This window comes from Chiloscyllium plagiosum, unplaced genomic scaffold, assembly GCF_037043375.1.
Source record: "Chiloscyllium plagiosum isolate Xiang-an unplaced genomic scaffold, Cpla_swu_hap1 HiC_scaffold_5, whole genome shotgun sequence".
In the NCBI taxonomy this organism is placed as follows: domain Eukaryota; kingdom Metazoa; phylum Chordata; class Chondrichthyes; order Orectolobiformes; family Hemiscylliidae; genus Chiloscyllium; species Chiloscyllium plagiosum.
The window spans coordinates 135,219,589-135,235,320 of NW_028270143.1; the positions used below are offsets into that span (position 1 = coordinate 135,219,589).

The 15,732-nt window shown below is 47.3% G+C and overlaps 1 protein-coding gene across 3 annotated transcripts in view; it reads left to right on the forward strand.

The window, feature by feature from the left end:
• Positions 1 to 15,732, forward strand: part of LOC122550355 (IQ motif and ankyrin repeat domain-containing protein 1-like) — a 250,072-nt gene that overhangs the window by 212,113 nt on the left and 22,227 nt on the right. For all 3 annotated transcript variants that reach the window (XM_087986874.1, XM_087986875.1, XM_087986876.1), the window contains one exon: positions 7,544 to 7,643. In XM_087986874.1, coding sequence (XP_087843000.1) covers positions 7,544 to 7,643 — 100 coding nt within the window. The remainder of the gene's footprint in view (positions 1 to 7,543; positions 7,644 to 15,732) is intronic.

Sequence of the window (15,732 nt, forward strand, 5' to 3'; positions counted from 1 at the left end):
CCCCGTCTGTTTCATCAGTATCCGTGAGGGAAGGAAACAGCTATCCTTACCTGATCTTGCGGACATGTGACTCCAGACCCACAGCAATGTGGTTGTCACTGAACCACCCTCTTGGCAATTAAGGATGGGCAAGAAATGTGGCTTAGTCAGTGACAGCCTTATCATGTGAATGAACCAAAACAAAGACTTAAAGGATGGTGAGGGTATGGCATGGGGCAACTGTGGGGGCACAATAGGAGTGATACATGTGAGCAGTGAAAGCTGGCAATGTACCAAAACATCATGAGATGTGTTTGCAGAGAGGATACTCACCGTCTGGATGACACTAGACCAAGATAAAGACTTTCTACTTCAGACAGAGAGCAGAAGAAGTTTGTTTTTCACTGAGATGATTATCAATATCCTCCTATCTACTGAGGGTCCAAGCTGGGTCAGTGAATACTTTCAAGGCTGAGTTATATGATTCTTGATTGACATGGAAATCAAATAGCACAAATAATCAGTCAGAAATTAGAATGGAGGCTACAGTCAGAGCAGCCCTGATCTTATTGAATGGTGGAACAGGCTGGAGGGAGGCAAATACACTACTCCTGCTGCTTGTACACGTGGGATGGCATGGAGGATATGAGGTAAAAGTCAGCATCGGGTCAGCTGCCATTGTGCTGGAATGGGGGTTTTAAGGGCTTAAAGGATGGTGAGGGTATGGCATGGGGCAACTGTGGGGGCACAATAGGAGTGATACATGTGAGCAGTAAAAGCTGGCAATGTACCAAAACATCATGAGATGTGTTTGTAAACAACTGAAACAGGCAGTTTATCAAAAACAGAAATTGCTAGAAAAGCTCTGCATAGAACATAGAACATAGAACAATACAGCACAGAACAGGCACTTCGGCCCACGATGTTGTGCCGAACATTTGTCCTAGCTTAAGCACCCATCCATGTACCTATCCAAAGGTCACCAATGATTCTGACTCTGCCACTCCCACAGGCAGCGCATTCCATGCCCCCACCACTCTCTGGGTAAAGAACCCACCCCTGACATCCCCCCATACCTTCAACCCTTCACCTTAAATTTATGTCCCCTTGTAACACTCTGTTGTACCCGGGGAAAATGTTTCTGATTGTCTACTCTATCTATTCCTCTGATCATCTTATAAACCTCTATCAAGTCACCCCTCATCCTTCTCCGTTCCAATGAGAAAAGGCCTAGCACTCTCAACCTATCCTCGTACGACCTGTTCTCCATTCCAGGCAACATCCTGGTAAATCTTCTCTGCACCCTCTCCAAAGCTTCCACCTCTTTCCTAAAGTGAGGCGACCAGAACTGCACACAGTACTCCAAATGTGGCCTAACCAAAGTCCTGTACAGTTGCAACATCACTTCACGACTCTTGAATTCAATCCCTCTGCTAATGAACGCTAATACACCATAGGCCTTCTTACAAGCTCTATCCACCTGAGTGGAAACTTTCAAAGATCTATGAACATAGACCCCAAGATCCCTCTGCTCCTCCACCTTACTAAGAACCCTACCGTTAACCCTGTATTCCGCATTCTTATTTGTCTTTCCAAAATGGACAACCTCACACTTGGCAGGGTTGAACTCCATCTGCCACTCCTCAGCCCAGCTCTGCATCATATCTAAGTCCCTTTGCAGCTAACAACAGCCCTCCTCACTATCCACAACTCCACCAATCTTCGTATCATCTGCAAATTTACTGACCCACCCTTCGACTCCCTCTTCCAAGTCATTAATAAAAATTACAAACAGCAGAGGACCCAGAACTGATCCCTGCGGAACTCCACTCATAACTGGGCTCCAGGCTTAAATATTTACCATCTACCACCACTCTCTGACTTCGACCGGTTAGCCAGTTTTCTATCCAACTGGCCAAATTTCCCTCTATCCCAGCCTCCTGACTTTCCGCATAAGCCTACCATGGGGAACCTTATCAAATGCCTTACTAAAATCCATGTACACTACATCCACTACTCTACCCTCATCCACATGCTTGGTCACCTCTGCAAAGAATTCAATCAGACTTGTAAGGCAAGACCTACCCTTCACAAATCCGTGCTGGCTGTCCCTAATCAAGCAGTGCCTTTCCAGATACTCATAAATCCTATCCCTCAGTACCCTTTCCAATACTTTGCCTACCACTGAAGTAAGACTAACTGGCCTGTAATTCCCGGGGTTATCCCTATTCCCTTTTTTGAACAGGGGCACAACATTTGCCACTCTCCAGTCCCCTGGTACCACCCCCGTTGACAGTGAAGATGAAAAGATCATTGCCAACGGCTCTGCAATTTCCTCTCTTGCTTCCCACATAATCCTAGGATATATCCCGTCAGGCCCGGGGGACTTGACTATCTTCAAGTTGTTCAAAATGTCCAACACACCTTCCTTCCTAACATGTATCTCCTCTAGCTTACCAGTCCGTTTCACACTCTCCTCTTCAATAATACGGTCCCTCTCGTTTGTAAATACTGAAGAAAAGTACTCATTCAAGACCTCTCCTATCTCTTCCGACTCAAACACAGTCTCCCACGACTGTCCTTGATCAGACCTACCCTCGTTCTCGTCATTCTCATGTTTCTCACATACGCATAAAAGGCCTTGGGGTTATCCTTGAGCCTATCCGCCAAAGGTTTTTCATGCCCTCTCTTAGCTCTCCTAATCCCTTTCTTCAGGTCCCTTCTGGCTATCCTGTATCCCTCCAACGCTCTGTCTGAACCTTGTTTCCTCAACCTTATGTAAGCCTCCTTCTTCCTCCTTACAAGACATTCAACCTCCCTCGTCAACCAAGGTTCACTCACACGACCATCTCTTTCTTGTCTGACAGGTACATACATATCAAGGACACGTCGTATCTGTTCCTTGAAAAAGTTCCACATTTCCACGACATCCTTCCCTGACAGCCTATGCTCCCAACTTATGCTGCTCAGATCCTGTCTTACAGTATCGTATTTACCCTTCCCCCAATTGTAAAACCTCCCCTGTTGCACGCAGCCATCTCTCTCCATAACCAAGGTGAAAGTCACAGAATTGAGGTCACCATCACCAAAATGTTCACCCACTAATAAGCCCATCACTTGTCCCGGTTCGTTACCAAGTACCAAATCCAATATGGCCTCCCCTCTGGTTGGACAATCTACATACTGAGTTAGAAAAGCTTCCTGGACACACTGCACAAACACCGCCCCATCCAATCTACTTGATCTAAAGAGCTTCCAATCAATATTTGGGAAGTTGAAGTCGCCCATGACTACTACCCTGTGGCTTCTACACCTTTCCAAAATCTGTTTCCCAATCTGTTTCTCCACATCTCTGCTGCTATTGGGGGGCCGATAGTAAACACCCAACAAGGTGACTGCACCTTTCCTATTTCTGACTTCAGCCCATACTACCTCCAAAGGCAGATCCCCCTCGAACTGCCTTTCTGCAGCTGTTATACCATTTCTAATTAGCAAGGTTCTAATTAGCAACGCCACCCCCCCTCCTTTTTTACCACCCTCCCTAATCCTACTGAAACATCTGTAACCAGGAACCTCCAACAACCATTCCTGTCCCTCTTCTATCCACGTTTTCGTGATGGCCACAACATCGTAGTCCCAGGTACCGATCCACGCCTTAAGTTCACCCACCTTATTTCTGATACTCCTTGCATTGAAGTATACGCACTTGAACCCATCTCTGTGTCCGCAAGTATTCCCTGTCAGTGCTACCTTCTCCACAGCCTCCCTACATTCTTGGACATCCTGACAAACAGCTAGCCTACTTGCTGGACTACAAGTCCGGATCCCATCCCCCTGCCAAATTAGTTTAAACCCCCCCGAAGAGTGCTAGCAAACCTACCCCCCAGGATATTGGTGCCCTTCTGGTTCAGGTGCAACCCGTCCTGATTGTACAGGTCCCACCTTCCCCAGAATGCAGTCCAATTGTCCAAATATCTGAAGCCCTCCCTCCTACACCATCCTTGCAGCCACGTGTTCAACTGCACTCTCTCCCTATTCCTTGCCTCACTGTCACGTGGCACCGGCAACAACCCAGAGATGGCGACTCTGTCCGTCCTAGCTTTTAGCTTCCAGACTAACTCCCTGAGCTCCTGAATGACCTCCCCACCCCTCTTCCTACCTATGTCGTTGGTGCCAACGTGCACCACGACTTCTGGCTGCACACCCTCCCCCTTAAGGATTCTGAAGACACGGTCCGAGATGTCTCGGACCCTGGCACCCGGGAGGCAACAAACCATCCGAGAGTCTCGCCCATGCCCACAGAATCGCCTGTCCGTCCCTCTAACTATAGAGTCTCCTATAACTAGCGCTCTCCTCCTCTCCCCCTTTCCCTTCTGAGCCTCAGAGCCGGTCTTGTGCCAGAGACCCGGTCACTGCAGCTTACCCCTGCTAGGCCGTCCCCCCCAAGAGTATCCAAAGCGGTATACTTATTGTTGAGGGGAACGACCACAGGGGATCCCTGCACTGCCTGCTTCCTCCCCTCCCCTGCAGATCTTGCAGAATCTGTCTAAGGGGTGACCTTAACAGAGTTTTATCAAATCATGAGGGGTCTGGATAGGGTAAATAGACAAAGTCTTTTTTCTGGGGTGGGGGGGAGTCCAGAACTAGAGGGCATAGGTTTAGAGTGAGAGGGGAAAGATGAAAAAGAGACCTACAGGGCAACGTTTTCACTCAGAGGGTGGTATGTGTATGGAATGAGCTGCCAGAGGAAGTGGTGGAGGCTGGTACAATTACAACATTTAAAAGGCATCTGGATGGGTATATGAATAGGAAGGGTTTGGAGGGATATGGACCAAGTGTTGGCAAATGGGACTAGATTGGGGTGGGATATCTGGTCGGCATGGACAAATCAGACCGAAGGGTCTGTTTCTATGCTGTACATCTCTATGACTCTGTGACTGTATCTGTGGAGAGAAATCAGAGTTTATGTTTTGAACTGAGTGATCTTTCCTTAGTACTGAGGAAGAGTCACTCAACCGAACCATTAACTCTGTTTTCCCACCACAGATGCTGGCAGAGCACTGAGTTTTTCCAGCAATTTCTACTGTTGTTTCTAATTTACAGCATCTGTAGTTCTTTTGGCTTTCATCAGGGCAGTTTACCAACCAACTACCTCAGCATTTCTGTCCCATTATACTGACTCCAAGCTGTTTCTGGGGTCAGTGAGACAAATCCATTTGTAGAGGGAGCTTTACTCTGTATCTAACCCTGTGCTGTCCCTGTCCTGGGACTGTTTGATGGGGGGACAGTGTAGAGGGAGTTTTACTCTGTATCTAACCCTGCGCTGCCCTTGTCCTGGGAGTGTTTGATGAGGGGACAGTGTAGAGGGAGCTTTACTCTGTATCTAATCCCATGCTGTCCCTGTCCTGGGAGTGTTTGATGGGGGGACAGTGTAGAGGCAGCTTTACTCTGTATCTAACCCCGTGATGTCCCTGTCCTGGGAGTGTTTGGTGGGGGGACAGTGTAGAGAGAGCTTTACTCTGTATCCAACCCTGTGCTGTCCCTGTCCTGGGAGTCTTTGGTGGGGACAGTGTAGAGGGAGCTTTACTCTGTATCTAACCCCGTGATGTCCCTGTCCTGGGAGTGTTTGGTGGGGGGACAGTGTAGAGAGAGCTTTACTCTGTATCCAACCCTGTGCTGTCCCTGTCCTGGGAGTCTTTGGTGGGGACAGTGTAGAGGGAGCTTTACTCTGTATCTAACCCAGTGCTGTCCCTGTCCTGGGAGTGTTTGATGAGGGGATAGTGTAGAGAAAGATTTACTCTGTATCTAACCCTGTGCTGTCCCTGAAGTGGGAGTGTTTGATGGGGACAGTGTAGAGGGAGCCTTAATCTGTATCTAACCCCGTGCTGTCCCTGTCCTGGGAGTGTTTGATGAGGGGACAGTGTAGAGAAAGCTTTACTTTGTTTCTAACCCTGTGCCATCTTTGGCCTGGGAGTGTTTCATGGAGTTAGTGTAGAGGGAGCTTTACTATGTATCTATCCCCAGGCTGTCCCTGTCCTGGGAGTGTTTGATGGGGGGACAGTGTAGAGGGAGCTTTACTCTGTATCTAACCCTGTGCTGTTCCTGTCCTGGAGTGTTTGATGGGGGAATAGTGTAGAGGGAGCTTTACTCTGTATCTAACCCCGTGCTGTCGCTGTCCTGGGAGTGTTTGATGGGGACAGTGTAGAGGGAGCTTTACTCTGTATCTAACCCCGTGCTATCCCTGTCCTGGGAGTGTTTGATGAGGGGACAGTGTAGAGAAAGCTTTACTTTGTTTCTAACCCTGTGCCATCTTTGGCCTGGGAGTGTTTCATGGAGTTAGTGTAGAGGGAGCTTTACTATGTATCTATCCCCAGGCTGTCCCTGTCCTGGGAGTGTTTGATGGGGGGACAGTGTAGAGGGAGCTTTACTCTGTATCTGACCCTGTGCTGTTCCTGTCCTGGAGTGTTTGATGGGGGAATAGTGTAGAGGGAGCTTTACTCTGTATCTAACCCCGTGCTGTCGCTGTCCTGGGAGTGTTTGATGGGGACAGTGTAGAGGGAGCTTTACTCTGTATCTAACCCCGTGCTGTCCCTGTCCTGGGAGTGTTTGATGGGGACAGTGTAGAGGGAGCTTTACTCTGTATCTAACCCTGTGCTGTCCTTGTCCTGGGGGTGTGTGATGGGCCAGTGTAGAGGGAGCTTTACTCTGTATCTGACCCCGTGCTGTCTCTGTCCTGGGAGTGTTTGACGGGGGACAGAATAGGGGGAGCTTTACTCTGTATCTGACCCCGTGCTGTCTCTGTCCTGGGAGTGTTTGATGGGGGACAGTATAGGGGGAGCTTTACTCTGTATCTAACCCTGTGCTGTCCTTGTCCTGGGAGTGTGTGATGGGGCCAGTGTAGAGGGAGCTTTACTTTTGTCGAGCCCATTTCCCTTGGGTGTTTTCTTTTGTTCACCCTGAGGATGTAAGTGTCGCTGTATCACATTAATGTCATTTTTATGGAAATTCCTCTTCAATAAATGATCTTGTAGTGTCTACTTAGGCCTTTTTGCTCAGGGAAAATGTCTGTATAGGAGCCAGGAGTATACTCAAGAACTGGTGGGAAAGCAGCAAGTGATGCTTTTACCTTTTTGTTTGTTCGTGTGAAGGTGGTATCACAGGCAATGCCAGCTTTTATTGCCCATCCCAAATTGTCCAGTGCGCAGTTAAGTGTCAAACACATTACAGAGGATCTGGAGTCACTTGTAGACCAGACTGGGTAAGGATACCCTTCTCTAAAGCGCTTTATCATTCTGGATAGGCTTTTATGACAATGATTACAAAGTCACCATTGTATTAGATTTTAATTCCAAATTTTATCAAATTCAAATGTCACTATCTGCCACAATCGGAGTCGAACCCATGCACCCGCAACATCCACCGAAGGTTTTGATGGTCCAGTCACACCAGCGCGACACCAGCACCTGGTCAGAGTTATAAACACTAAAGGCTGGGATGAGTTATTATCGAGTAAGGAAGTTCCAACATTCTCTTACATGCTCCTAAAATGACTTTCTTTCTTTAGAAGCATCCTTGACAAAGCCTATAGGGGCCCTGTGTCACATTCGTGAGCTGGATGATGTGCTACTGAAGGATGTTGGGAACAAGATCAAACAAGATGGCAGGTACCAGCTTAAATATCCAAACTGCTTCTCTAGAGTAGTCTCAGGTTGCAGGGAGTGTGTTGATGGAGAGTGGGCAGGAGCTGAAGTGTTCCCATCCAGCCTGCTCCATCATGACAATGCTACTCTCTTCTAATCTTACAACAAGAATTGTTTCGCAAACACTATCCATTGGCAGTAGAGAAGCTTGAAATGTCCAGACATTGTGAATGGTGTGATGCATTTACTTTCTCAATTCCTTCTCTTTCTCAATTACTTCCTAAGTGAACAGGCAACACTAAAAAGATACCAAAAGAGTCAGGGAGTGGAGTAATCCTGGATTAGAGATTCCCTACTGTGTGGAAAGAGGCCAGTTTGCCCATCAGGACTGCACCAACCCTCCAAACCACATCCCGCCCAGATCCAGTCATCCATCTTATCCCCATAACTCTGCATTTCCCATGACCAATCCACCTAACCTGCACATCTGTGCACCATAGGAGGTAACCCACACAAGCACAGGGAGAACGTGCAAACTCCATACAGACAGTCACCTGATGCAGGAATTGAACCCAGGTCCCTGGTGCTATGAGGCAGTAGTGCTCACCACTGAGCTACTGTGGCATCCACCCGCAATTTAGGATTGAAAATAAACAGTTGTTCAGGGTCAAGAATATAAAAGGTTTTAGGAGTGGGTGTTTCAAATGATTTCAGATCTGAAATGCACAAAATATCAGGAGTATGCAGGAATATGCTGATCACACAAACTTCAATCTATATCTGGACTGTGTAAACCCAATTAGTACAAATATTGGCGGGTTGAGGGATTTCAAATTCCTGAAATGGAAACTGAAATAACTCCACAGAGACCATAATCCCGTCACCAAATCACCCTTTATTCACACGTGCATCGACCTTGACACTGATCCAGCTCCCAGAGGGAACAGAATGTCTGAGCCTCCTGTTTATTTTTTTATAAACTACTGCCTAACTGTGGTAGCACTTATATTTTCCCCCAGCTCCCATGTGTGTGCGCAGGTGTGAGACACAGTGAAAGACACAAGGTGTACAAAGTTTTATTCAACTTCCACCACCAGGAAGGAAAGAAACACCCAAGTGGCCAGTGACAAGCACTGCCCTTCACATTAAAGGGCAATGCTGTGTGATCAGACAGCGAAGGGGAGGGCAGGGATTAAATCAAAATAAAATTGGTCAGGGAAATAATGCACTGGCAGAGTCAGAATCATTGGTGTACTTTAAGCGGCAATTGGATAGGTACATGGATGGGTGCTTAAGCTAGGACAAATGTTCGGCACAACATCGTGGGCCGAAGGGCCTGTTCTGTGCTGTATTGTTGTATGTTCTATGTTCTATGTTCATTTTGAAAACCCTGGCTAACCCTGGTGGGGTTAAGCCAGTACCTGGTGTTGGCCTTTACTTGGGACAATCACTCTGGCACCCCATAATAATATGCTGTTCTCTCCGGTGATCTGCTCTCACCGGGTCCAGAAAGGTTTCAGTTCTGGTTGTGACGGCCCATCACCACCAGCTGGTTTAGTTTTGCCAGGACGGGATGGTTTTGTGCCCACAGTCTGATATTATCATGGAAGGGGGCCCAGAATGTTTAAAATCAGAATGGACTCTTCTCGTGGTGGCACCACCAATGGTATATCTGACAGTGGGACTTGGCTCAAGATATCCACATTTGCCACTTGGCCTCCTGGACGGTGTTCCCATTTATAATTGCACCCACTTAGAATGAGAGCCCACCACTGAACTTGACCTGAAGCTATGGGTGGTACAGCCTTGACCTCTTGGAATAGCCCTAGCAGGAATTTGTGGTTTGTTACTATTACAAATTTACGTCTGTAAAAACATTGGGGGAGCTTTCTCACACCAAAACTGACCACCAAACTTTCCTTCTCTATCTCGGCATATTTGCGCCGTTTGGCGTTAGCAAAAGTCCAGGAAGCATGCCCCATTGGGCATTCCTCTCTGTTAGGCCATCTGTGAGTCAACACTACCCCAATACCATACAGAGAGACATCACATGTCAACAGTACACCTCACCTGGGATCCGAATGGGCCAACACCTTAGATGATGATAACTGCTTCTCCTAAAGGCTATGTCTTGGCTATGAGACCATTTCCAAGGCTGACCCTTCTTTAAGAGCAGATATAAGGGTGCCAGGCTGGAGGCCAGGTTATGTATGAACTTTCCATACAACTGCCTTGGAAAAACTTCTGAGCACGATTCCAAGTTTTCCAAGTGCTCTTTATCAGTCTTTCCCGTTATTAGCACATCATTTAGATAAATGGTGACCTGGGATAGACCTTGTAAAATGTTCTCCATGATCAGCTGGAAAATAGCACAGGCTGATTATTCCCCAAAAGGCAGTGTCGTATATTGGTACAAAGCCTTATGGATATTAATTGTAGCATACTTCTGGGATTCCTCATCCAGTGACAATGCATGGTTCATATTCAGCTTCATGAAGGACGGATCCCTGCCAGCTTTGCGAGTAAGTCCTCCAAATTAGGAGCTGGGTATTTATCCAGCTGTAAGAAACATAGAACATTACAGTGTAGTACAGGCCCTTCGGCCCTCGATGTTGCACCGACCTGAAGCCCATCTAACCTACACTATCCCGTTTGTGTCCAGATGGACTCTTCATGGTTACAAAGGCCCAACAATGTCTCTTCTTCCTCAGGCAGCTGAGCAAATTTACCATGACGGTGAATACCCTTGCCAACCTTTATAGGTGCACCATCGAGAGCATTCTGTCTGGATGTATCACTACCTGGTATAGCAACTGTACCATTCAAGATCAGAGACGGTTACAGAGAGTGGTGAACTCGGCCCGGACAATCACAAAGGCCCACCTCCTATCTATGGAATCCATCTACCAGGCCCACCGTCAAGGAAAGGCCGCCAGCATTCTCAAAGATCCATCCCACCCTGGCAATGTCTTTCCCTCCATTCCAGGCAACATCCTAATAAATCTCCTCTGCACTCTTTCCAAAGCTTCCACATCCATTCTAAAATGCAGTGACCAGAACTATATGCAATACTCCCAAGTGCAGCCGCACCAGAGTTTTGTACAGCTGCAGCATGAACTTATGGTTCCGAAACTCAATCCCTCTACTAATAAAAGCTAACTCATCGTATGCCTTCTTAACAACCCTATCAGCCTGGGTGGCGACTTTCAAGGATCTATGTACCTGGACACTGAGATCCCTCTGCTCATCTACATTATTAAGAATCTTACCATTAGCCCAGTACTCTGCATTCCTGTTACTCCATCCAAAGTGAATCACCTCACACATTTCCACATTAAACTCCATTTGCCACCTCTCAGCCCAGCTCTGCAGCTTATCTATGTCCCTCTATAACCTAAACCATCCTTTGGCACTATCCACAACTCTATTGACCTTAGTGTCATCCGCAAATTTACTAACCCATCCTTCTATGCCCTCATCCAGGTCATTTATAAAAATGACAAACAGCTGTGCACCAAAAACACATCCTTGTGGTGCACCACTACTAACTGAACTCCAGGATGAATATTTCCCATCAACTACCCTCTGTCTTCTTTCAGCTAGCCAATTACTGATCCCAACTGCTAAATCACCCTCATCCCATGCCTCCTTATTTTGTGCAATAGCCTACAGTGTGGAACCTTATCAAACACCTTACTGAAATCCATATCCACCATACCAACTGCTTTACCCTCATCCACCTGTTTGATCACCTTCTCAAAGAACTCAATAAGGCTTGTGAGGCACAACCTACTCTTCACAAAACCACACTGACTGTCCCTAATCAGCTTATTCCTTTCCAGATGATTATAAATCCTATCTCTTATAACCCTTTCCAACACTTTACTCACAACTGAAGTAAGGCTCATGGTCCATAATTTCCAGGGTTGGCTCTACTCCCGTTCCTGAACAAGGGAACAACATTTGCCAACATCCTCCAGTCTTCTGGCACTACTACTGTCGACAATGATGACATAAAGATCAAAGCCAAAGACTCTGCAATCTCTCCCTGGCTTCCCAGAGAATCCGAGGATAAATCCCATCCGGCCCAGGGGACTTATCTATTTGTACACTTTCCAGAATTACTAACACCTCCTCTTAATGTACTTCAATCCCATCTAGTCTAGTAGCCTCGATCTCAGCATTCTCCTTGACCACATTGTCTTTTTCCAATGTGAATACAGAGGAAAAGTATTCATTTAGCACTTCCCCTATCTCCTCTCACTCCACTCACTATGATTGATTGACCCTAATCTTTCTCTGGTCATTCTTTTATTCTTGATATACCTATAGAAAGCCTTAGGGTTTTGCTTGATCCTCTCCACCAATAACTTCTCATGTCCCCTCCTGGCTCATCTTAACTCTTTGTTTAGGTCTTTCCTGGCTACCTTGTAACTCTCAAGCGCATAACTGAGCCCTCACATCTCATCCTAACATAAGCCGCATTCTTCCTCTTGAGATTCAACTTCTTCAGTAAACCATGGTTCCCACACTCGACCACTTCCTCCCTGCCTGACAGTTACATACTTATCAAGGACACACAGTAGCTGGTCCTTGAATAAGCTGTACATTTCAATTGTGCCCATCCCCTGCAGTTTCAATCCCCATCCTGTGCATCCTAAATCTTGCCTAATCACATCGTAATTGCCTTTCCCCCAGCTATAACTCTTGGCCTGCAGAATATACCGTTGCTAAATAAACATAACCAAATTGTGGTCACTATCAGCAAATGCAGACAGTTCACTGTTTGTTTAAAATCCCCACAAAGGCGAATGACCCGTCTGGCTTTGTGACCAGTGCTGGCCTTTCCACCCACTGGGCTGGTTTGATGATTCCTTCTATTCCCAGCCTCCCTGATTTCTGCCTCTGCTTTTGCCTGTAAGGCAAATGGCACTGGGTGGGATCATGGGATTACTTCCTAGTCGGAGGAGAAAGTGAGGACTGCAGATGCTGGAGATCAGAGCTGAAAATGTGTTGCTGGAAAAGCGCAGCAGGTCAGGCAGCAACCAAGGAACAGGAGAATCGACGTTTCGGGCATGAGCCCTTCTTCAGGAATGAGGAACGTGTCTCCAGCAGGCTAAGATAAAAGGTAGGGAGGAGGGACTTGGGGGAGGGGCGTTGGAAATGCGATAGGTGGAAGGAGGTCAAGGTGAGGGTGATAGGCCAGAGTGGGGGTAGGGGCGGAGAGGTCAGGAAGAAGATTGCAGGTTAGGAAGGCGGTGCTGAGGTCGAGGGATTTGACTGAGACAAGGTGGGGGGAGGGGAAATGAGGAAACTGGAGAAATCTGAGTTCATCCCTTGTGGTTGGAAGGTTCCTAGGCGGAAGATGAGGCGCTCTTCCTCCAATTGTCGTGTTGCTATGGTCTAGCGATGGAGGAGTCCAAGGACCTGCATGTCCTTGGTGAAGTGGGAGGGGGCGTTGAAGTGTTGAGCCACGGGGTGGTTGGGTTGGTTGGTGCGGGTGTCCCAGAGGTGTTCCCTGAAACATTCCGCAAGTAGGCGGCCTGTCTCCCCAATATAGAGGAGGCCACATCGGTGCAGTGGATGCAGTAAATGATGTGTGTGGAGGTGCAGGTGAATCTGTGGCGGATATGGAAGTATCCCTTGGGGCCTTGGAGGGACGTAAGGGGGGAGGTGTGGGCGCAAGTTTTGCATTTCTTGCGGTTGCAGGGGAAGGTGCCGGGAGTGGAGGTTGGGTTGGTGGGGGGTGTGGACCTGACGAGGGAGTCACGGAGGGAGTGGTCTTTTCGGAACGCTGATAGGGGAGGGGAGGGAAATATATCCCTGGTGGTGGGGTCCGTTTGGAGGTGGCGGAAATGACAATGGATGATACGCTGTGTATGGAGGTTGGTGGGGTGGTAGGTGAGGACCAGTGGGGTTCTGTCCTGGTGGCGGTTGGAGGGGCGGGGCTCAAGGGCGGAGGAGTGGGCATCGTCGATCATGTCTGGGGGGAAATTGCGGTCTTTGAAGAAGGAGGCCATCTGGTTCCTGCCTAATGAGACTCTTTTGCTGTCTCAGATTTGCATTCCAGCCGCAACTACAATGGCTGGCTGGCCCAGATCCAGAAGAAAATCTCTACTGTTTGGCCGAGGCTTGGCTTTGTTTTGGGATTTTGCTGGGGGCTGACCTCGAGTCCCTCTGTTCAGGATATGTCATGAGTGGAGGCCTATGACCAGTGGAGTGCCACAAGGATCGGTGCTGGGTCCTCTACTTTTTGTCATTTACATAAATGATTTGGATGGGAGCATTAGAGGTACAGTTAGTAAGTTTGCAGATGACACCAAAATTGGAGGTGTAGTGGACAGCGAAGAGGGTTACCTCAGATTACAACAGGATCTTGACCAAATGGGCCAATGGGCTGAGAAGTGGCAGATGGAGTTTAGAACATATAACATTACAGCGCAGTACAGGCCCTTTGGCCCTTTGGCCCTCGATGTTGCACCAACCTGTCATACCAATCTGAAGCCCATCTAACCTACACTATTCCATGTACGTCCATATGTTTGTCCAATGACGACTTAAATGTTCTTAAAGTTGGTGAATCTACTACCGATGCAGGAAAAGCATTCCATACCCTTACTACTCTCTGAGTAAAGAAACTACCTCTGACATCTGTCCTATATCTATCACCCCTCAATTTAAAGCTATGCCCCCTAATGCTCCCTGTCCACCCTATCTAACCCTCTGATTATCTTATATGTCTCTATTAAGTCACCTCTCAACCTTCTTCTCTCTACCAAAAACAACCTCAAGTCCCTCAGCCTTTCCTCGTAAGACCTTCCTTCCATACTAAACATCCTGGTAAATCTCCTCTGCACCCTTTCCAAAGCTTCCACATCCTTCTTATAATGCGGTGACCAGAACTGTACACAATACTCCAAGTGCAGCTGTAGCATAACCTCATGGTTCCAGTACTCAATCTCTCTATTAATAAAAGCTAAAACACTATACGCCTTCTTAACAACCCTGTCAACCTGGGTGGCAACTTTCAAGGATCTGTGTACCTGGACACCGAGATCTCTCTGCTCATCTACACTACCAAGAATCTTACCATTAACCCAGTACTTTACAATCCGGTTACTCCGACCAAAGTGAATCACCTCACACTTGTCTACATTAAACTCCATTTGCCACCTCTCAGCCCAGCTCTGCAGCTTATCTATGTCTCTCTGTAACCAACAACATCCTTTGTCACTATCCACAACTCCACCGACCTTAGTGTAATTCAGATAAATGTGAGGTGCTGCATTTGGGGAAAGCAAATCTTAGGCGGATTTATACACTTAATGGTAAGGTGGGGAATCCAAAACTAGAGGGCATCAGTTTAAGGTGAGAGGGGAAAGACTTTGAAAGGGATCCAAGGGGCAGCTTTTTCACACAGAGGGAGGTGCGTATATAGAATGAGAGGAAGTGGTGGAGGCTGGTAGAATTATAACATTTAAAAGGCATCTGGATGGTTGTATGAATAGGAAGGGTTTAGAGGGATTTGGGCCAACTGCTAGCAAATGGGACGAGATTAGGTTAGGATATCTGGTCAGCCTGGATGAGTTGAACCAAAAAGTCTGCTTCTGTGTTGTACAAGTCTGTGACTCTATGACTTCCAACTTAGACACAGTTATGATCGCTATTCTAATCAAAGCTCTGTCTCTATCAGATTATTCATTATCACCTTTTCATTGCACAATAATAGACAACTTAACATCTGAACATCATGTTTCTGTAGTGATTATAACAAGGTCAGCCAGGTGGACCTAATGCAATATGAGTCCCCGATTGGGGCTGTTAGTCTGGTCCAATCAGGGAGCCTTAGCTGACAGATAGAAACAGGACAATAGACAATAGACAATAGATAATAGGTGCAGGAGTAGGCCATTCTGCCCTTCGAGCCAGCACCACCATTCAATATGATCATGGCTGATCATTCCTAATCAGTGTCCTGTTCCTGCCTTATCTCCATAACCCTTGATTCCACTATCCTTGAGAGCTCTATCCAACTCTTTCTTAAATGAATCCAGAGACTGGGCCTCCACTGCCCTCTGGGGCAGAGCATTTCACACAGCCACCACTCTCTGGG